The sequence below is a fragment of the Aspergillus viridinutans genome (assembly GCF_018404265.1).
Source record: "Aspergillus viridinutans IFM 47045 DNA, scaffold_14, whole genome shotgun sequence".
NCBI classification, from domain to species: domain Eukaryota; kingdom Fungi; phylum Ascomycota; class Eurotiomycetes; order Eurotiales; family Aspergillaceae; genus Aspergillus; species Aspergillus viridinutans.
The window spans coordinates 201,517-224,851 of NW_025091230.1; the positions used below are offsets into that span (position 1 = coordinate 201,517).

At 35.9% G+C, this 23,335-nt stretch overlaps 4 protein-coding genes across 4 annotated transcripts; 2 read left to right on the forward strand and 2 right to left on the reverse strand.

Moving 5' to 3' along the window:
- Positions 1 to 12,611: 12,611 nt before the first annotated feature.
- Aspvir_003168 (uncharacterized protein) lies at positions 12,612 to 14,356 on the forward strand (the record flags this gene model as incomplete). Its single annotated transcript, XM_043274753.1, has 3 exons — positions 12,612 to 12,697; positions 12,748 to 13,346; positions 13,434 to 14,356. 3 exons carry the CDS (start codon positions 12,612 to 12,614, stop codon positions 14,354 to 14,356), a joined length of 1,608 nt encoding a protein of 535 aa, XP_043130688.1.
- A 612-nt stretch (positions 14,357 to 14,968) lies between these two features.
- Aspvir_003169 (DUF1996 and WSC domain-containing protein) lies at positions 14,969 to 16,666 on the reverse strand (the record flags this gene model as incomplete). The annotated part of the gene is made up of 3 exons (XM_043274754.1): positions 14,969 to 15,649; positions 15,704 to 16,256; positions 16,317 to 16,666. The coding sequence occupies 3 exons, from the start codon at positions 16,664 to 16,666 to the stop codon at positions 14,969 to 14,971; spliced, it is 1,584 nt and encodes a 527-aa protein (XP_043130689.1).
- Positions 16,667 to 17,101: 435 nt separating this feature from the next.
- Positions 17,102 to 18,505, forward strand: Aspvir_003170 (uncharacterized protein; the record flags this gene model as incomplete). The annotated part of the gene is made up of 4 exons (XM_043274755.1): positions 17,102 to 17,145; positions 17,280 to 17,482; positions 17,533 to 18,129; positions 18,159 to 18,505. 4 exons carry the CDS (start codon positions 17,102 to 17,104, stop codon positions 18,503 to 18,505), a joined length of 1,191 nt encoding a protein of 396 aa, XP_043130690.1.
- Positions 18,506 to 20,236: 1,731 nt separating this feature from the next.
- Positions 20,237 to 21,781, reverse strand: Aspvir_003171 (uncharacterized protein; the record flags this gene model as incomplete). The annotated part of the gene is made up of 6 exons (XM_043274756.1): positions 20,237 to 20,431; positions 20,490 to 20,614; positions 20,672 to 21,126; positions 21,192 to 21,315; positions 21,386 to 21,509; positions 21,563 to 21,781. The coding sequence occupies 6 exons, from the start codon at positions 21,779 to 21,781 to the stop codon at positions 20,237 to 20,239; spliced, it is 1,242 nt and encodes a 413-aa protein (XP_043130691.1).
- Positions 21,782 to 23,335: the final 1,554 nt, after the last annotated feature.

Here is a 23,335-nt window from a genome sequence, read left to right on the forward strand (position 1 = left end):
GAATTAGATAACTTACTTCTATATCTACTTTATAGATAATAACTTATAATACCTTATCTATTAGCTAAGTATTTTATTAGTAAGTAGTAGAACTACTACTTTAATCTTTTAATAGTTTTTAGTATAGTATTAAGAGTATTACTTAAAATATACTATTATATTATTAATAAATTTTATATAGTTATATATATTTTTAAATTAGAAGCCTGTAGTAAACAAGATCTTTAGTACTAATTTAGGATTTATATCTAATAAGTTATCTTACTTATTATTATTATAGATAGGTAGTTTAATATTATTATTATCTATATATACTATAGGTAGTATAGATCTAGTTCTAATAGGTATCTATATCTTATTACTTATAGTTATTAGTTTATTAGGTATATTTTACTTAGGCTTACCCTAAATAATCTATATAGATAGGGTAATAGGCTGGTCCTATACACCCTAGGCTTATTATATATATAATATAGTTTTATTAAGCTTTTTAAGTATCTTATTATTATATTTAATCTGCTCTAGTTTAGTAATCTATCTCTATATAGCTAGGAAATCTTCTCTTAAGAATTAAGGAGATCCCTATCTAATAATATTATTATACTTAGGAGTAGTGTACAAGGGATATCACATAGCACTCTAAAGAGTAGGTCAAGCTTCATTATAACTAGGAGTCATAAGCCAGGTTATATCTAGGTTAGACATAAGTTTAACTAGATAGAAGAGATATTATAATAGAAAGTAATTTATTCATTCCTTAATTAGTAATTATAATCTTTACTAAAGAATAATATAGTAGGAAGAAGATCCCTCTACCTTTAGTAATAATATTATTATTATCTTAGTTATCTATCTTAAGGGTTATACTCTAAGATAGATATAAGTAATTAGCTAAAACTAATACTATCTTTCTCTATTATATTACCTCCCTCCTTTACTACCTTATCACCCTTAACAGCTCTCCTAAATTAAGGAGTTCTATCTTTATTATAAGACTTAGTATTATCTTTATTACCCCTATTATTATCTCCTTTTCTATTATTATCCCTATTACTATCTCCCTTTCTATTACTATTATTACTTTTATTAGGCTCCTTTCTATTATTATTAGCTATACTAGTAGTATTATCTCTATCTCTCTTATTATTATTAAGATCTATATTACTAGCACCCCTAGTGAGGTCTAGTAGAGGAATATTATTATTTCTTTTATCTAAGGTAGATATAAGTTTATTTACTAAAGTCTTAGGTATAATTATAAATATTTATATTAATAATCTCCTTACTTAACTTAGGGTAGCTATTAAAGATATATCTCTCTATTAAACCTCTTTATTATATTCCTACTTTATTACTCCTTCTTTAAGATAAGTAAAAGCAGAGTTAGAGCTATAAATCTCCTACTTAGTAGATTTAAATCTCTTTATTATTTCTTCTACTAAAATAATAATATTATTTACAGCCTTCTGCAGAAATTCTTATATAATATTAATAGGCCTATAAAATAAGATATTTAATTTATTTATAACCCCTAGATTATCCTACCTAAGTTAACTAATAAGTGCTGCTCTAATATATATTTAAGGTATAAGAAAAATAGAGGGTCCCTAAGGACTAATAAATTAAAACTATAATATTAATCTATCTAGCTAGGTATTAAGTAATATTAAATTTTTTAAATACTTTTATAACTTTATAATAGTCCCTATTCTTAGGACCTCTAGATCCCTTTAGCTTTTATTTACTATTATAAAAATAATAGAAAAGTCTAATATAAGTTCTGATTTCTTAATATAGATCTCTAGTATTATTACTGTTTTAGTGATAAGCTGTAGAGGGTATTATCTAATATTTTTAAAATTATCTAGAATAACTCCTATACTATTAACTATCTCTATAGAAGGCCTAGAATTTAGTAAAGCCTATCTAATAACTCTATTATTAATACCTTTATCCTACTACTTTCTTATACTTATAAAGTCTGATATAAAGCCTTGACTAAGGGACTAACTCTAATTATATTAGGTCATTACTATTAAGTATATTATATATACTATATATATTAGTATCCTATAGTAATACTACTTATTAGGATGCCTATATATTTCTAAATAATTTAGCTCTATTTATTCTATTATAAACCTTACTAGTATAGAATAAGGGGTGAGTCTCTACTCTCTATTATTATATAATATAATTATAATAAGGTAGGTATAAAGATTAAGTTAGAGAGCTTATTATATTATAGAGAACTATATATTTCTAAGCTAACTATCTATAGATCCTCTCTTAAAAGGTATATAAAAGTTATATACTCTAGCCTTATTAAGAGTAATCTTTTTAAGACCTCTATCTTTAATATTCTAGTAAGAGAATAAATTATTTATAGTAATATAACTATTTTTATTAAAATTCTCTAGGAAACCTATATCTAAGTTAGATAGAAGCTCTTTAATCTATTTATAAGTAATAGTACTTAGATTAAAAGTAATATTTTATACTATAGGTATTTAAAAGACTTCTTTATACTTATTAGTACCTAAATTAATTATTTTTAGAGCTTTAATACCTATAAACTAAGTATATAATCTAGCTTTATCTTATAGTATTATATACTTATTACTAAGCTTAATGCATTACTATATATACTCTTTAAGTATATCTAGTAGTAGGTTTATCTTTAACTTTAAACCTATTCTAATAACTTAAAGATATTTTATATATATCTTAAGCTCTATTRYWRCTTTTACTTTTACTAAGAATATAAYTACTAAATTCTATATTAATTTATAAGRAGATATATAAAGAATTATTATTAYTAATAGATCTAAAGAGGTTTTATAGRTRTATTTATCTTACTCTTTTTAAGTTTTTTTAGTAAYCTAGTCTTTAGCTTTCTTTAATTATTACTATAAAGTTTCTCTTCCTAAGTTCTTATCTCTACTAGATATTAAACCTTTATCTATATTAGATATAGCTTTACTATATAATTTTCCTAAGTATATCTTTTTCTTTACTTTTAATTCTATTAATATATTTATTAACTCTTTATTATCTAGGACCTGCAGAGCTTCTTTAATTAGTATAAGAACTTTATTAAACTATCTAAGTACTACTAATCTAGTTAGAGGCTATAGCTTTAACTTCTTATCTTTATCTAAAGATATTAAAAGACTAAACTAGTTAAGCTTCCCTCTAATTTTATTAAGTTTATTTTTAGTAAGCTTACCCTCTTTCTAAGGTTTTATTTTTATAAACTAAATATCTTATAGAGTTATATATATATAGCTTTTTAGCCCTCTTCTCTTATTTATTATCTACTTTAGAGCATATTAATTTACTCTCTTAGCTACTATTTTAAAACTAATTATCTTTATTATTATTACTAAGTCCCTTACATAGTGATGACCATAGCTAATTCTTAATAGATAATCTATAATATTATTATCCTATTTTTCTTAGATTTAAATCTAATACCCTACTATTCTTTCTATAGTTTCTATTACTATCTTTATAATATCCTCTACTTCTTTCTATAGTACTTTATCTTTCTTTTTCTATTTACTAAATCTATTAATCTTTCTGATGGCTTCCTAGATAATATATATCTAGGTATTCTAAACTTCTTATTATAGTAGTATCTCTTCTCTAATCTTTTTATAAACTATATACTTCTCTTTATCTATCTTACATAGCTATAGTTTTTAATTAAGTTCTTCTAATACATTATTAGCTTCTCTTATCTAAGTTTTAATATATACCTAGCTTACTATTATAGTATCCCCTAGGGCTAACTAAGCTTTTACCCTTATAGAGATAATAGATACTTCTATATCTATATCTATAGTATTACCTAAATTCTACTTATTTTTCTTTACTTTCTTTATAGCTGGGGCTGCTCCCTGCTTATAGGGATTCTTTAAGGTTTTATTTATAGTAGATAGTAGGTGAATGACTTTATTAAGAATAGAATAATTTTAAGAAAGAGAATTAATAAAATTAAGGACTTTAGATAAAACTAGAAAATAAGAAATTTATAAGGTGGTAGTTATTTTATTATATTACTTATAGGTAAATAATAGAGAATTATATAATCCTTTAGATTATAGAAAATAATATAATTAGCTAGATATTAATTAGTTAGATCTAGGTTAGAAGATAGAAATATAAGTTTAAAATACCTCTCCCCTCTCTAATTTATAGTTAACACCCTCATTGTCATGAGTATTAATTATGAATTAATTAAACTTAATATAAGGAAAAAGTAAAAGAAATAAAAAGTAAAAAGTAAGAAAGAATAAAAGAAAAGTAAGATTACTAAGCTACTTAAGTTAATTAATAAATTAATAAAAAGATTAAAGACTAATAAAGAAATAATAAAATCTTATTCTCTAACTTTAGATACCTTAAATAAAGCATTCTATACTTACAGATTATAGTAAAGAAACATAAAATAACTAATAAAGTTAGTTTAATTATAATATAGGGATGATTACTATAAATAATAAATTATTAGGGATAAGGTCTTTATTATAGATTATTAGCTAAGTTAAATCTCTTTAAGTTATATCTATATATAGAGGTATAAAGGTAGAATCTATCTTATCTAAAACTTTAGCTATCCTTAAGATTACCTTACTAGATTAATTTAAGGTAAAGAACTACTTTAACTAATTACTATAAACTATTATCTAGAATATAGTGCTATTAAGTTCTTTTAGTAAGTATGAACTATTTATAAGAACCTAATAAATATAATATAGTCCTAACTATCTAAATACTATCTTATTAGAATATAAAATTTCTAGCTTACTATTATAAAGTAGAATAAGGTTATCTTCTTCTAATACTTCTCTTTAGAGATAATTCTAGTTATTAAATACCTTACCTCCTTCTTCTCTCTTTTATTAGACTCTTATAATAGCTTTAGTAGTATTCTTATCCCTCTATTTAATCTACCTTACTCTTATTATAATCAGATCTCTAGTATCTTAAATCTTATTCTAGGGTAGTATCTACTATATTAGAACTTCTAATTCTACTAGTAGAATAGCCTCCTATCCTATAAGTATTCTAAAGGATATCATTCCTATTATACCTCTTATAGTATTATAATTAGCCTAGAGGACTATAGGGAGGTATTATTACTACTAGATACTAGTTCTAGTAGTTAATATCCTTAGGGCTTTAATAATCAGCTTATACCTAACTTTAATAAATCTATTAACTTAGTAATTATATAATAATATCTAAATATAGTAGGCTTTATATCTCTTATAGAGAACTATAATAATATCCTTTATTTCTAGACTATTATCTAAAACTAGAATCTTAATATAACCCTATCTTATAAAGATATTTTTAAAGATAAATTTAGCTATAGCTACTACTATTAGAGCTATTATTACTTAGGCTTCTATCCATCCTAATAAGGATTCCCTAGCTATAGCTAAGTAATATAGGGTCATGCTCCTATAGATAATATAAATAATATCTATATACTATTTTTAAAGTAGTCTATTAGGTTTAGTAGGAGTTATCTCCTTCTTAAGCTATAATCCTACTACTCTTTAGTATCTATTATAAGATTTATATTAATCTAAAATATCTTTTTATAAGCTAGACTACTAATACTAGATAGTAATTTTATAATAAGTGCCTTCTCTACCTTAATACCCTAATTTATTATATATAGTAGATAAAATCCTTTACTATTATTACTTATTATCTACTATTCTATAAACTAGTTTAGACTTCCTAGATCTTCTAAATAGGATATAATCTTAGATAAGAAACTTTATAGCCCTTTTCTTAAATCTTTAGAATTTACTAGCATCCATCCTATCAGGCCTTTCTAAGGTTAATAATTATTTTATAATTTAGTATAACTTCTTTATCTATATTTCTAATTTAATTAAGAATGATGTATCCTCTCCTTAAGAGTCTAGTAGTAAAATATAGAATATTATACTAAACTATATATTTAAAAACTCTTTAGTATTATTATTTTCTACTTCTTAAATGTCTGTATGTGTAGGTGGTCTTTAAGATAGACTATTAGTTATAGTATTCTTTAAACCTAGAATATAATAAATAGTAAAGTTAAAGAGTTAAATTTATATAATTTACTATACTACTATAGCTTCTAGAAGGTTAGTTACTATCTAATTTAATTATATAACTAGAGTTATAGCATCCACTTCTAATATAAAATAATATCTATAAAGCTAGGCATAAAACTTTTTAAGAGACTTAAGTACTATATAGTACTCCTTTTTCCTAATATTATAATTTATCTTAGCACCTACCTAGATACCACTTTTAAAATAGATTAGATACCTCTTATTAATTCTAATCTTATATTATATTAAATTCCCTCCCTAACCTTCTTTACTAGTATTATAGGTAAGAATAACTTCTTCTACCTCTATTATTAATCTATCCTTAAGCTTCTTTAGGTATTCTAAAGGCTTAAGGGCTAGAGCTGATATAAGGGCTATCTTAAGTTAATCTATAGCTAGTTACTTAGTTCTCCTCTAGATAAAGGTTACATCTTTTTAGAAGAGAGTATAGATAGATTCTATAATAAGGGTAAAATCTTTAATCTATATCTAATAATATACTATAATACTAATAAATAATCTAGCTTTATATATATTCTAATAGGATAGCTAATCTATAATCTTAATAATCTTTATTTTCTCTAGATGCCTTCTATTATAATTATAAATAAAATCTATAATCTTAAGAGTAGATACTAAAAATTAAGACTTTACTCTAAAAATAGTAAATTCTAAGAGTTTAATACTATAGAGTGTTTAATCTAGATTAAGTAAATATTTAAAAATAAATTAATAAACTCTAGGAAGTACCTTCTTTTTATTATATCTTATTTTTAATTCTTTTACTTCTATATTATCTAAGAAGGGGCTATAATATTTTAGAGTATTATCTTCTAGTACTTTTTCTATTATATATTAAAAGATTAGTACTAAGTTTGTCCATCCTTAGGGTAGAGTAGTTATTTAAAGTAAATCTAATAGTATTATAAAGCCTATAAGATTATATAATTATAGTATTAATAGTATTCTATTATACCTAGAGAAGAGATTAATTATAGATGCTATTACTATACCTATAAAGTTCTCTAAAAACTCATCTATATTTAGGGGCAAATTTATATCTTAATATAAGATTATATTTAGTTTAAGAGCTATATTAATAAGCTAATAAGATAAAGTACTTTTTAGTATAAAAAACTACTTATTCCTATATAGTCCTCTTCTAGGTTCTAAAACCTTTATTTTTAACTATTCCTTAAGAATTTAAATTATAGCTAGTATTAATATCTTTAGAATTAGAATATTTTTCTCCTACTATGGTTTATATAGAATAATCTAGATTTTAATTAATAAAATTACTTTAAGAATTACTATCTCTTTTTCTTTAAAGTTCTAAGCTAATACTACTTCCCTAATATATAGGATTTTAATAAGGAATTCTCTTTCTTATAGTATAATATCTAGCCTAATCTTTAACTAAGCTAGCTATTCTARTRTAAGCCTTAAGYCTCTTATAATTTTAGATATCTTTAGCTTAATAAATTATTARTATTATATATCTAGTAAATTAACCTTCTTTATAYYATCTCCTACTAATATTCTAAGAGTAGTATCTTTCTARTTTCTTTCTCTAAGTAGTTCTATATCTATTAGTACTACTATATTTACTAGCTAAACTTTTAGAGCCTTATATTTATATATAGTATTAGTAAAATATTATTAGTAAAGTATCTTATAATCTACTTTCTAAGATATTTATATAACTATTTTATATATCTATTTATATAGTTCCTATCTATTATATAGTTAAAATAACCTTCCTTAATCTCTTTTATTAGTACTTAAACTTTTATCTATCTTAGATATAAGTTCCCCTATCTTAACTCTACTTCTATAAGTAGTATTCTCCTTAAATATAAGTTCTCTATTTCTAACTAACCCTTTCTAAAGTTATATCTAATCTAGATATAAGTTCCTTAACCCCTTTTTTAATTAAATTCTACTTACCTTATACCCTCTTAGTAGGTCTTACTATCTACTAAGATTTAATCTATAGATTTCCTTAGTACTTAGTTTTCCTTATCTTTAGATACTAATATCTAAACTCCTTCTTTATCTTTAAACACCCCTTTCTAATTTTTATTCTATAGATTAGAAGGGGAGAAAAGTAGAATTAATACTTTTCTTTTTCTATCTAGTAATATAATAATAGTTTCTACTAACCTATCCTTTAGAATAATATAATATAACCTTACTTAATATTTAAATAGCTAACCTAAAATATAATTATTAGATAAAGGAGCATTAATAATAAAGAATAGAACTTAATATAAAAAATCTCTAATTATAATAGGTATATATTTATAAATACTAAAGAACTTTATTAATCTACTATTAGTGCTCTATATAAATCTATTATTTAATAATATAATAGGTAGTTATAACCTAGCTATAAGTAACTAGTATATAATATTAATCTTAGCTCTACTATTAATTATAACCCTTAAGCTAAAGGCTAGATCCCCTTTACTAATAATTATAGCTACTCTTAGAGTTACTATTATATATAATACCTCTTCTRCTTACTCCTCCTCTTCTAGTTCCTATTTAACTAAAGAAATACTAGTAGTAATATAGTTTACCTAAGGTTAAAACTATTTATCTATATTATAAGCTATTATAGATGCTTATTATTCCTTAATAGAAGAGAAGAAGGCTTTATAAACTATAAGTAATACTTTTATTAGTTTACTAATTAATAGTTTTACCTTTCTAGCTAAGATTTAATTTATAATTAAGAAAGTATTAAAATCTTCTCTTTTTAAAAAATCTATTAATTTTAGCTTTCTTTTCTACTTCTCTCTCTTAGTCTTTTAGATCTTCTATAGCATTTCTTTCTATTAAGCTTTCTTTTTAAAGTTAGTCCTATAATACTATCCTACTCTTACTATTTTTATTAATAGCAGACTCTCTTCTATATAAGTATTCTCTATAAGTATGTCCTAAGCTCTCTTTATAGTTACTAATTTATAATTATCTTCTTTATTAGATCCTACCTCTACTACTTAATTATAGTATCTAATATTAGCATCTAAAACCTTATCTTTAGAACTATTAGATATATCCTTAATATTATATAATAGGAAGCTAGCACTATACCTAACTAGCTTCTACTCTACTCTAGTAACTATATATAAATATTCCTTAACTTACTCTTTTATATATTTATTATTCTAGAATAGGTATAGTAGAGCCTCTCCTACTCTAGCTAATTCCTAATAGATCTTCTCTTTATAGTTAAGATAAATAACTCCCTTCTTTAAAAACTCCTAATAAGTAGGATAAGATGACTAGTTATACTTATCTAGTATTAAATAGAATTAGTATTAATTTAGGTTAAGTAGAATAAATATAGATTATTTAATACTTATATTTAAATATCCTTATTCTTAGCCTATATATAATAAGAATCTATTTCTTATATCTAGATACTTTATAAGTTCTATTTAATTTAACTATAATCCTTAAAGTTACTTACTAAGATTATTAATTTCTAACTTTACTAGTTTAGTATCCTTTATTACTACTTAGCTAGTTTAAATAGAATCTAATTCTACTATCTTAGCCTTCCTTACTAGATATTCTTTATTAGACTTTACTAAGACTAAACTCTCCTTAGAGTCCACTTCCTTAAACTTATATAATAAAGTCTAACTATTTTCTATAACTCTAAGATTAGCTATTTTTTATAATATTATATTTACCTAAAATAATTTCTTAACTACCTCTTTTACTTTAGAATAGATTATAGAATTTAGCTTTTTAATATTAAATCTCTCTTTCTAAAACAGCTCCTCTTACATAGAAGTAAGGAGACTATAAATAAATATTAGTATATAGCTATAAGTATTAAGGTATTCTTCCTTCTCTAGTCTTTCTAATACTAGATAAAATTAATAAATAAAACTATCTATATTAGTTTCCTTCCTTTTTATACTTATAAAGTTCTTAAGCTACTAAATATTAAAAATCTTTTAAGCTTTATCTAATCTTATATATTCTTCTCTTAGTAACTACTTYATAGYACTATAATTATYTTAGTTATATTTAGRAAGGYTTATTACCTATATAGAAATARTATTACTATAGTAATCTAGTATATATAATAGTTTCTCTTTATCTTTAGAGATAAGATATCTTTAAAAGAGGTTATCTATAACTCTTAAGAAATCTATTATATTATTACTACTAAATTATAGGGCCCTAGCTATCCTAGAAGTAGGTATATTAACCTATAAGAGATACTTCTAATAAGCTACTTTATTATCTTCTAGGTTAACTATACCTCTAGAAGACTAATCTTATCTAAGATTACCTATAGAGACCCTAGAGCTAGAAGTTATAAAGCTCTCTCTAGATAGGGTAAGATTTTTAGGTATCTTCTTTATATTAATAGATATTATAATAGGGGTTTAAAATATTAGTAGTAGAAACTATTATTTTTTTAAAGAAATTTAATAACTTTTATAATATTCCTAAAGTTAGTTATAAAGAGTTATAAGAAGTAATATTACTCTTTCTTACTCTTCTCTTTTTCTTACTAGATTATTTCTATATTTATCTTTCTTAATAATCTCTTAGTACTAAATTTCTCTATTCTCTATTAATATTCTTATTATTATTACTCTCTCCTCTAATAATCTTATTCTATAGTATAAGGCTAGGTCTGCTCCCTTATCTCTCCTCCTTAGACTAATTATATATTTACTTATCTATTTTAATATATTTTTAAACTTTAATATTATTCTACTCTTTCTATTTAGATACTCCCACTTCCTCTTCTCTTAATCTAGTTAGCTAACTCTTAGGGTTAAATAAACTTTCTATATTTTATAATACTTAGCTTATAACCTTCTTTTAGATAGCTTTTTACTACTACCATAAGAATACCCTACATAGGTTACTAAATATATAAGGGATATCATATAGCACTCTAAAGAGTAGGTTAAGCTTTATTATAACTAGGAGTTATAAGCTAGGTTATATCTAGGTTAGATATAAGTTTAACTAGATAGAAGAGATATTATAATAGAAAGTAATTTATTCATTCCTTAATTAGTAATTATAATCTTTACTAAAGAATAATATAGTAGGAAGAAGATCCCTCCACCTTTAGTAATGATATTATTATTATCTTAGTCATCTACCTCAAGGGTTACGCCCTGAGATAGGCATGAGTAATCAGCTAAAACTAACACTATCTTTCTCCACTACAGTAGTTAGGGTACTACCTCTATATTAATTTATATATATATTTATATTATTAGGTCATAGTTATCCTATATTAGGGGTGCTTCTAGTAGAAACTATCTTACTTTAGTAAAGTATATAAAAGTGCTCCTACTAGGTTATTTTAATATAATAGAGTAATTAGAACTATAAGAGTACTTATAGATGCTCCCTATTAAATAGTAGATAATATAATATTTAAGGGCTATTATTATATATAAATAATTATATTTTAAGCTATAAACTATAAACTCACCTAATATAGCTTAAATCTATTAGTTATTAAGTCTAGGGTGGTTATTTTCATGGGTTGGGCTGGGTTCCCCTATCTTTAGAACCTAACCCACTGGGTTTAGGTTCTAGATTTCTAGGGCCTGAACCCAGCCCATAACCCAGCAGGTTCTAGGGTAGTAAACCTAAATAGAACCTAAAGAGCCTAAAAATCACTCTCTACCTGCCTAATCTAGTTAGTAACTTAGTATGTATTTAATTTTTCAATACCATACTAGCATCTAGTATATATATATATATATATATAATATGATTATATATATAAATATAGCATATTAGTACAGAATCTAATGTATTCTAATTACTAGGTATTATAATTAAAACCCATTTTTAGAACCTGAACCCTAGATAGGTTCTAATTCTAGAACCTAACCAGCCTATGGGCCCTAGAACCTGAACCCAAACCCAGCCCATGGCGGGTTCGGGTTCTTGGGTTGGGTTTAACCACTCTAATTAAGTCTAGATAAAACCTTAGTATATATAGACTTATATAAATAATATTTTAAATTAAAATAAATAATCAGTAGATAAGGAGATATTATAATCTATTTATTTTTTCTCTTTGATTCTTTCTTCCCCCTTATGTCGTGTCACCTGTACTAGAGTTGAAGGCCCTTCAGATCAGTAAATCTAGCCTTCAATATGTGCCAATTCAATAAACTTTCTAATAATAGATCAACGTGGCCAGTACCCCGTATTCGGCATCACGTGGATGGTCAAGGCGGTTGGGGTCAGCGGGCTTGGCAGGCAACCAGGCTGACCTCATCACTTTCCGTTCATGTAGCCACTCCTTCAGTTTGTCAACTTATAGGAGTGCCCACCACCATCAACATCTTTGGGCGCTCGATGATTTGCCTCCTTTATTATTTTTGAACAATGGTGAACTTTCTTCAGAGACTAACCATTGCTACAAACATATCACCCTTGCCCTGTTTCCGCAAATCATGGTATTGTTCTGAGCAGCCTGCTATGTCTGTTTCATCCCGCCATCACTTATCCACCAGTCCACAGGCTCTCCATGAGGAATTCTTTCGGAATACCTCACGACGATGGATGTATGTTAGGTCTATTATGGCTTTGTTCTCAGCTGCTGATTGCTAGCCAGATTCAACGAGGCCGACCGTTTAAACGAACGATACGTCAAGTTTCGACCAACAGAACTCCAACGGATCGCCGGTGAAGCAATGCAACAAGACTACTGCCCTGATATCACTAAGCTGGCAGAAGGAGGTTTCAACAAAGTGTTTATTCTGCGAGCAAAGAATGGTCGTGAAGTGATTGCGCGAATTCCCACACCCATTGCCGGGCCTGCTCATTACACAACCGCGAGTGAGGTTGCCACGATGGACTTTTTGCGAACTGTTCTCAAACTGCCGGTACCGGAGGTCTTTGCATATTCAACAACGTCGGACAATCCTGTCGGAGCAGAGTATATTCTGATGGAGCGGGTTGAGGGGGAGAGTCTTTCCTCACGGTGGTTATCTCTCACAACTGACGAGGTGAAAGACATCATGACTCAGATTGCAGATATAGAAAGGAAGCTTTTTGACTTCCGTTTTCCTGCGTACGGAAGCTTATATTACAAGAAGGACCTTGACTGGAAAACCCAGATACCAATCGTGGAAGACTTTGTTGTTGGCCCTGTGTCTACCCGGCAGTTTTGGCATGGCGAACGAAGCAAAACAGAAATTGACCGTGGGCCCTGTAGGTTTTTCCCCTTTCTCCCTTCCCCCTTTATTCTTGGTTTCTTAGAAAAAGAACCGACAGGAGCTGGGCTGATCATTCCTGTAGGGCTTTCACCCTTGGACTGTGTTACCTCTGCAGCTCGCCGAGAGATGGCTGTCATTCAGCGTCACGCCAAAACTCAGCCTCGACAGACATTCCTTCTACCAACTAACGATAACATTCATCCCTCTGAGCACACCTTGTTACTTTCGCAATTCCTACAGTTGGCGCCTCATTTAATCCGACCAGGTTCTTACAGTGCTCCGACGCTAAGGCACCCCGATTTGAGCCTGAGCAACATTTTATTGGCTCCTGGATCATCCAAAATCATCAGTATCATTGATTGGCAGGATGCCACAATATTACCACGCTTCATGCAAGCAGGGTATCCCGCGTTTTGTGATCACGACTACTCTCAGCCTCAAAGCCTGGAGATTCCATCCCTCCCCGATGATTTCGATAAGATGGGTATCGACGAACAGAGACAAATCAAAGCCATGTTTCGCTTAGAAGAGGCCAACCTCTACTACACAGCGGCGACAGGTGTACACAACGAGGAACACATGAATGTGTTGAAAATTCCTCATCTCGGAATGCAGCAGTATCTCCTTCGCCAGACAGGGTATCCCTGGGATGCAGACGTAATTACGCTACGTGCTGCGTTAGTAGGCATCACGACACCATCGGTATGGAGCAAAATTTCCTCGGCAGCTTGTCCGGTTGTGTTCAGCGAAGAAGAACGAGCGGCAGCTATAGTGGAATCGCAGGAATGGAACGAGTCTGAACAGCTCTTGTCGCGGGTTAGAGCACACCTCAATATCGATCTGGAAGGCGGGACCGAGCCGGACAACTTTGAGAGGGCAGCGGAGGGCAATCGCCAGTTTCGAATGGAAATGGTTAGGCAGGCAGAGGCGGACCAACAGGAGATCTGTTGGCGTAATTGGCCATATAAGGATCAAGAGGACAATAGCATGCCTCCTCAGATATAATTATGGTGCGCTGCAACATCAGCTTCAATGTATTCTAGTGGTCATCTGAATCTGCGAAATGGTCCTAAAGGCTGGGGATTGTCTATTCGGCCGTCCACCAAGGGAATCTATTTGTTCTCGATAACGGCCATGAACCCTAATGGAATGGGCATAAGATGCTAGGAAACAGCGTGATGCAATGCGACGCAACGCCCAAAATAAGGCCACTGAAAATAAAGATGGCAGGCAGAGCTTGGTGCTGAAAACAGCTTCACTACCACTTGGAAGAGGAATTCATGACAGTTATGGAGTGGACTTGGGAATAATGAGAGACATAGGAGGGTTAGTGTGGCAGGCATGACAAAACAGCACCCAGCTCAGACTTACAGTGGTGCTGCTGGTTTAGTGCTAACTAGTTTTGAACTCACCCAAACTTGGACCAAATGCAACTCCATCCTGGAGATGAAGAAAGTATTCCTGGCGGAGACTCTCTGAGAAGGCTCCACTCAATTAACAGTACCTTACAGTGTAGAAGTATGATTGGCCTGTTTCTACTCCTTTCTCCACTTTAGAGTGCTATTTGAGTCTATGTGTAATTTAACATACTAGATACTCGCTCACGCAAAACTGAAATCAAACATGTTTGCTGTGCACATGTTGAAGAAAGTCCATGTGAGATCTCTTCGATGCAGACTTTTTAGCCTTCTTAAACACGCCCAATGCCAAGCTGCCACCGCAAATCTGAGAGGCGTCACCCTCGCATTTCATATCGCATTTGTTTGCCGCGATCTTAGAGCTGCCTTCTAAATTGTCACCACAGAAGCATTGGCCAGCGTACTCAGTGCCTGCTAGGCTAAAGCCTGCATTTCCGCAATACTCCATACAGCCAGTTGAAGTCACATTGCCGATGCCCAGATCCGCGAATTTGATCCCAGTGAGCGCACGAGTAGACCTATTGTCGGAATAGCAGCCAAGATATGACCAGCCGATGATACTGCTTTCTGTAGTAGAGACTTGAGTAGGTGTGGTAGACAAGGTCTGAGATGCAGACAGTATGCTGGTGGTAGTCGATGTACTTTGTGGATCGGATGAACCAGAGGATGCGCTCTCGCCTTGACCCCATCCAGTTGGGGGATTGTTGCCTGGCAGCTTCTCGAGAACACCGGAAATCTTCTCGGGGACCAGGTTGGCGATGTTGCAGCTGTCGGAAGAGTCGTTGATTGTGCCAGCGTCGGCGCACTTGTCCATGCCCGAATCGCCGGCATCACAGTTATCAATAATCTTTTGCAAGACGTCCACATCCCAGCCAGAGATCTAGATAAACTTATTAGCTATAGTACCAAGGACTCATCAGGATAAAAAACCCACAAAATCCCCGTGAAGAGAGTACCCAGTGCGGTCGCCATTTGCCAGAATAAAAGGTTGCGTGCCCTTCCCTTGCTCCCACATGTCCACAAACAAAGGGGTGTTCCAGTAAACTTCGTAGAAGATATGGGGGAGGTGAATCCATCCTGGCGGACAATTGGCTTTGCCCCCTGTGGTTCCTTTGCTGCTCGGGAACACCATATTGTTCTCGAAGTCATCCAGGCCAGCCTCGGGGTTGTAACAAGAAGGAAAGTGAATATCAGCACGCAGAGGGGATGCATATCTGTCACAGTTCATATGCGGGAAGCCAGCCCCAGCCCCAGCATTATTCGGGTCTTGAATCCCAACACCATGCAATCCATCGGAATCTGCAGGATACGAGGGAGGATCATAGGAAGTCCGTGGGCATGTCCACTGAACCGGTTGAATGACGCCTTTATTCGTGTCCAGGACATTGGCAGCTCCGCCTGGTGGGGGAGTTCGAAGGCTGCTGTTCCCACTGACCATGCGGAGGCCGACAGGGAAGGCTTTGATATCATCATCGGTCGGTTCGAAACTGTTCTTTGTTAGTTGGCAACTTGATTTCTCAAAAATGCGGGACTTGAAGGCTACGCACAAGTAGTAGACATTCATGTAAAACATGGGAACTGAGATGAAGCTTCCATTTGTGGGATCCTGGAAGTATAATGCCGGAGTCCAGTAATTGCTCTTGTCCGCCGCCACGCGGGAAGAGGTGCAACGTGAGTCCAACAGATCATTGTTACCCATGGTCAAATTGAAGTTACTCCCCCCCTGGATCGCGTGCACATGACTGGATGCAGTACCGGGACTGATGATGGGATCCATACGGCCGATTGTTAGCGGACCCTTGCCATAGAAGTGGTTCACAGCGAATGTTCGAGAGTCCTTGGCAAATGCTGTTGCATAAAGGGCAGCAAACTGAATAGCTGTAGCTTTGAAATGCATCTTTGTATAATTCAGTCAAAGTACACTGTGAAATCAGTGAAAAGAAAGACAGCGGGTAGTACTGTAAGGAATGTCAGGGAGGAAAAATGAATGAACCTCATGAGTAACCAGACCCATGCGAGAAGTGAATGGAAGGTTGTGGGGAGAATGTAAGATGAGGGTCCTGTTTTATATATTTTCAAATATCCCCTATCATGATTTCCCGGTTGAATTTGTTGACGATAGATGAAGCTCGCTCGGCAGTTTCTTTCGACGCGGGAAGTTAGATGTCAATCGTATTTCATCTAGGCTTCAAGCCCGAAGCTCTGCGCTTGCTGTGTGAGTGGGTTATTTCATGTTGTTAAATTAGCATTGTGATGACAGGGGCAACGCCACCAAGATTTTGGGTTAGCCTGCTGATTCTCAAGCGCCATCGCCTGGATCCTTTGAGACCAGATGCTTAATATCCGTGTCAGGCACACCCACACCGTGGAAGCAGTGTGGGTGTGCCTGACACGGATACTACGTAATGATAAGTCAAGGTTATGAAGATGTCTCGGGAGCAATTAACTTGAAACAAGGGTCTCCTTTACTCAATTCGAGGAATTGCCCTTTTGGGTACTAAGCAAAACAGGATCTTGGCATGGATCAGTCAGGTTTACTGCCAACGCTTCTTTGTCTCGGGCGCCCAAAGCCGATTCTTTCAGGTCGCTCCGCTTCTTGAGCCTGCTGTGGATAGGACCAACTGCATCCGCGCCCAAGTCTATGAGCAGATCAGGCAATGTGAGCAGGCGGAGGAACGGTCGAGCCAGGTCATCACCACCCTTCATGACTATGGTGAGGCCAACCCTTGGTTAGAAAAGACTCCATGGCGTGACTATACCCAGGGCTATACCTTCACGGAATTAGCCGCACTCGCATATATGCCCGATCTCATGCAAGAACCCGTGTTACGGGCAAGAAGAATATTGTCGGTTTCTTGCTTACCCCATACTTTGGCGCACCCCTGAACCCCAGGTTCCGCCAGATTCGCAGTGTGATCAAGCAGCGGCTCTTCAATGTTCGCAATAGCCTGGATATCGACGGCCGTCCCATCACATACGCGCTCACCGAGCCCTCCATCGACCCAGGGGCCCTCGTAGCGCTCAGTGCAGCGGGATTTGACAACGCCAGTGCGTCGGCCATGGTCATGGGTGATCGGGACTCTCCACTCCCACGTCAGCGCTTCGATGTCCTGATTCATCGAGCGCTGGAGCTCTGTGGAGAGGTTCGGGCTCTCGGCGAACGACTGGTTAATGTGATTGAAAAGAAGGAGACCGAGGCTTTTGGGGTGCTTCGCGCAAATCATGCCACGGCTATCCTGCGCATGATGTATAGCATCAAGGAGACACACATGACCGAGGCTCAGCAGACCATTGACTCCCTACGCCTCAATCGCGATTCAGTTGTGTCCCAGCTGGCCTACTACCTCGCCTCCTTGGCGAGTCCGAGTCGCTGATTCCGAACGAGAAAGGCGCATGGAGCGACTTGAAGCAGGATATCGACAAACCCACCCAGGACGACCTGCGCATGTCGCAGCATGAACAGCACGAAATGAACATGGCCACGGCGGCAATGGCGCTCAATGTGGTCTCGGCGGGCATTGACACGCTCGTCGCCCTGTTTTGCATGGTCCCATCCGTCTCCATCAACGCGATGCCCATGGGTATCAGTACCACCGTCGCAGCCGGCGGTGGCAGCACCATCTCGAACTTCATGCAGGCAGGGGAGATCCCTCTGAGTGAATCAAAGCAGATGGCCCTTACAAACAGTATGCAGAATACGTTGCCACCATGGAACGAACTGCTCATTCCCATTTAGTGGGAGACCGCGCCCCACTCTCTTGGAGGTCGAGGGCACTGAAATGGGAGCAATATGTTTGTTCCATTGGGAAAAGGATTACCTGGTTCATCGAACTGGGTTTTAGGCTCAATGGGGGTGTTCCAAGTTGGGTTTTGCCCAGGTCTAATCTATAGAGAACTCTAGACCTTTAAGAAATCACTAAGGCAGCACCTAAAGCATAATTACAAGACAAATCTAGTAATACAGCTTATAAAAATAGAGGATTCTTAGTAGAAATTATAGAAAATTATAGGACGTAAGGATTCTAAGTATACAGTCTATATAACAAGATATATATAATATATACTATCGTACGGAGTACCGCGATTATAGCCTGGGACTTGGAATAGGACGTCTCGAGGGTGCCATTGATTGATGAAGAATTTCCAATCGAAATACAGTGCCAGTGAGGGGATCAAGCAGGGACGAGCTCCACTTCTATGCACTCTACTAGAATTCAGTTGAGCGGCCGATCTGCAGACGCTACGGGCAATATCCGCTTCGCTCGCTAAACTATGCTTCTGATTGACCCATCCATTCTTTATCCCTGCTTCGAATGTTTCCTAGGAGACGAGGTGGCTTTGCAGGAAAGGAGTAGTCTACCTGTCCGCCAGTTAAACCGAGGGCTAGCCTTTGTGTTCCAGACCGTGGTGGAGACGTAGCAGCAACGTCTGTTCTTGCATAATTTCATCTCTGTCCTACGCATATCTTTGCTCACTTGCTATGACGATGGACGGAACGACTCAGCCACTGGATTATGACGAAACCACTTCAGATTAAGACGCCCAGAGCCAATTAGCGGTATTTCGCCTGACAGAATACTACTGAACAGTCCGGAACACGGCACTTGAAACAAGGAAGCCAATCCTTCTCAGGCCATCGGGGTGAAGGAAACCTCCGTGCTTGCAGCATCCAACGCCATTCCTGCAGCACTGAACCTTCTGCAAGACTAGTCAAGGCTCCAACCCTCTTCAGTAATACATCGTCTTTGCCTGATTCATGAGGGTTCTCCACCCTTCGAGGCGATATCGGCCACGGACGTCTCAGCGGGTAGGCGTCCTGGTCAGATAACATTGGCCTGTCCAGTAATCCCGCATGGCTAAGTTTGTAAGTGCACCAGCAAAGTCAAACAGACTAACAAATCACAATCCCTCCCTCACAGTCATGCTGCATTCAGAGGCTCTATTCCTCGGCTCCTCTGCAGTTGTCTCCAGCGCTATTTTCGGGGAACCGAGTATTGACCAGCATGCAGGGCAACCCGCCTTGTTTCCTGAAGCTCGATGACTTTGTGACACGCATGAATGGTCCCAGTCTGTCACCGCGAACCTTTCCAGATGGATGCTTCAGTCCCTGAAATAATCTTTACCCGTCAAGATCCTGAACCCAAACACCTTGACAAGGGACCGTCATAATACTCATGTCTGGGGACTTCCAGCATCATCCGAATTGCTTTGTCACCTAGTTGACGAAGGAGCTCTCGATGCTATTGAGGACAGGGGTAGTCTAGGTCATAAACTGCGATATGTGCAATGAAGGTACCTCCTCAGTGATCACCATCCTCGACTGGAGAGGAACCTCAGCCTTGGGCCGAAATCAAGTACTGCAATAGTAATCTGCTCCAGGGGCTTCTTTTCTTGCCCTTAGTATTTCTACTCATGGTCAGGCAGACAGGAAACTAGGATACAGTCCTCTTTTTAAATGGCTACGCTATCAGATCAAAGTCTCAACTTTCCGACACTCAAGCAGTGCCTCTGGCTCGGGTCCGCGATAAATTTGGAGGATCTCCAGCCCGACACTCGACAGCAACTCCTTCCATTCGTTCTCGCTGCGTTCCTTGCCTCCAAAGGTTAACATGGAATGATCACTCATGGCCTCGGATAGGGTGAGATTCGTCGAAGGCAACACCTGTCAGAACCCTCAATCAGTACTTGGTTCCTGAAGGCATATTCCCAGGCAGACTGACTGCATCCATGATTAGAATTTTGGACCGCTTTACATCCATCGCGGACACCAAGTGCCTCAGAATGATCTGAGACTTATCATCGCTCCAGTCATGCAGAATCCTCTTTAAGTGATAGGCAGCCGCTCCTTTAGAAATGGGAGACTGGTGTCAGCATCCAGAAGCCAAACGACAGGGAGACGTACCTTTAACCGGCTGCTCTGTGAAGATATCGTGAACCATCAACTCCACTCCAGCCGGCGAATCCGACATGGATTGAAATGTAGACGCCAGATCCTGCACTATCATCCGCCCTTTCAGTTGGGGGTAACGAGAGCGGATCTCCTGGAGAAGCTCGCCTCGGCTTCCACCGACATCCACGATTGCAACGCTCGACGGGTCATCGTCCACCAGTCTCAACTGGGCTTGGTAATCATACACCGAGCAGGAGAGATTAGTCTTTTTTGGATGCGCCTGCATCGAGGCAATGAAGAGCTTTTGGATGCTGGGATGGTCCCGCAGGTAATCAAAGAACCCATACCCGGGCTTCTGGAAGTATGCCGCCAAGGGCGTATTGAAGTCATCATGAGAACGGGGTTCTCGGTGTCCGTATTGACGGAAGAACGAGGGGTTGAACAGCACAACCGGCAGAAACTCAATACTGCTTAGATGTTAGCACAACTATCCGGAAGCGAACAGCCGGTGGCGGTCAAGGAAGGCGCATACGCAAAGCTGGTGGCCTCCTCATAGGCCGACACTGCAAAGATACTCCCCTGCCTGCTGACTGTGTATCCGCCGTCTTCCGTTTCCGATAACAGATGATCGGCAACTAAGGGGCGGAGGACCCGCACTACAGAAGCTTGTGGTCAATAGAGGTAATTACTTGTCTCAAGCTGTGTAATTTTCTGGTCAAAACCAACCTATGAGAGCCTCCTCGGCCCCTGTAGCTGCTGCCAACTCCTTCGCCGTGGCACTAGATTGGCTTTGCAGACAGCGAAACACTCCAATGTCCTGTGCCACCTTGATGGGAGACAATATGGAACACTGCAGTAAACGTTAGCCAGCCTTGCATTTTTAGTTCCCTGTGCGCCACTCACCCTGCGAATGAGCTCCCAAAATGCTTCCTGTGGCTCCTGTGTGGCAAGCATGAGCCGGTGCGCTTCCAGGCGCAGTTCCTTCAGAATCTCCTTCCTCTGAAAGTCAGGACCGCCTGCTGCATGGTTATTCACGGCTAGCAGGTCTTGTTTAATTTGGCATATTCTATCAACAAGGCTGACAATCTCCTCATCCAAGGAGGCTCCATTGGGCTGCTGCATCGTGTGTTGAGCTGAAAGTCGTTGGGATTAGGATGTACCCGAGACACCATCAGCGGAAAAATCGTAGATGTAGTGGGTTTCATCCAGGTGGCTCTGCTAACTGGCCGTCAAGGGCACATCTTCATCTCGAAGTAAAACTATTTCCTCGGCGACCGATTCGGCCTCAGTCCGGGATCGCCGTTGGAGGACTGCAGAATTATCAGTCAGAGACTGCTAAGCCTAAAATGTACGCTGTAGACGACATTGTGGCTTGTAGATAGACGTACTGAAAGTAAGTAGACAATAATGGACGACCAACAGTAAGCCAAGACATTGTTGGACCTCAGCTGCACCCCGCTTCCTTCGCGTCGGTCAATAGGTACTTTTGTTAAGCCCAGACCAATAGGAAAGGCCAGCTGCCGAGTCATTTTACAAGTGTCTTGACGGCGTGGGGGCCAGAATTTTTGTCATTGTGATCAGGGTCCAGTCAGCCATCAATTATGTGCTGATATGGACGTGAATCAGACATTATGGCAGCCAAGCGAAATGATGACGGAGTAATCCGGTTAGATGGAGCCCCTACAGAGTCATGTTTGCGGCTTGCAACCTTTTTGATCACGCGCTGACAGAGTCCATGTTGTGGAAGCCAAAGTACGCCGTATTATCGAAAGGTACTATGCTTTCACTTGGATTCCTTCAATACAATTCCACACCGTGCCGTTTTGCCGAAACAACAGTGGATACAGCCGCCTTTGCGCGGGATTGCTTTTACGGGCGAGTCTTCAGAACCTCGAAAAGGCTGACGCCAGATCAGACCATGTGGATTGCAATCACTGCATGAGTGCTCAAGCAAAAAGCCGCTTACGCATTACAGTTACAGCCACGTAAGAACCTCTTTGTTCCCACACGCCACGCCTAGCCCCGAGATGTATTACCAGGGCTAAGGGATACACTCCCTATAGATTCTTAGGTAGAGGTTTGGACGACTTTCCTAAAATATGTCAAAAGCACATATGGGAATGTGATAAATTCAGAATCTGGCACTGGTGCCAGGCTTAGACTTGCTTCCCAGGCTGATCTTCCCATCTGGGCGTGGCCTTAACTCATATCAGCCCCATCCAATCAGGCCTAAGGTTCAGTAAGCTTTCAGGGTCTGCCAGAACATAGTCTTAATAGAAACAAGAGGGATATCAGGATACTTTTTATGAATTCTAGCATGACTCCATCCAATACTATGAAGCCCACAGATACGTGATTGCATCTGCGGAGATAATTCATTATGAGGTGCAATAATATTGATTATTAAGAGCGGTATGATGAGATTCAAATCTGCGCATAAAATATGAGGGAGTTTCCTAATCGGGCTAGCGGTAAATACGACTGGGTTCAAACTTTTGTCATGCCACTGTATGAACTAAGGTAGACAAATGAACATAAGAGATGGGGCCTGCCCTGCCAATACTACATTTTGACTCCTACTAGTGCTGCGACTAATAAACCAAATCTTGGTGCCCATGGGGGCCAAAAGTTAAAATAGCCTGTTAAACCACTAAGGATCTATGAGCTTGGGCGGCC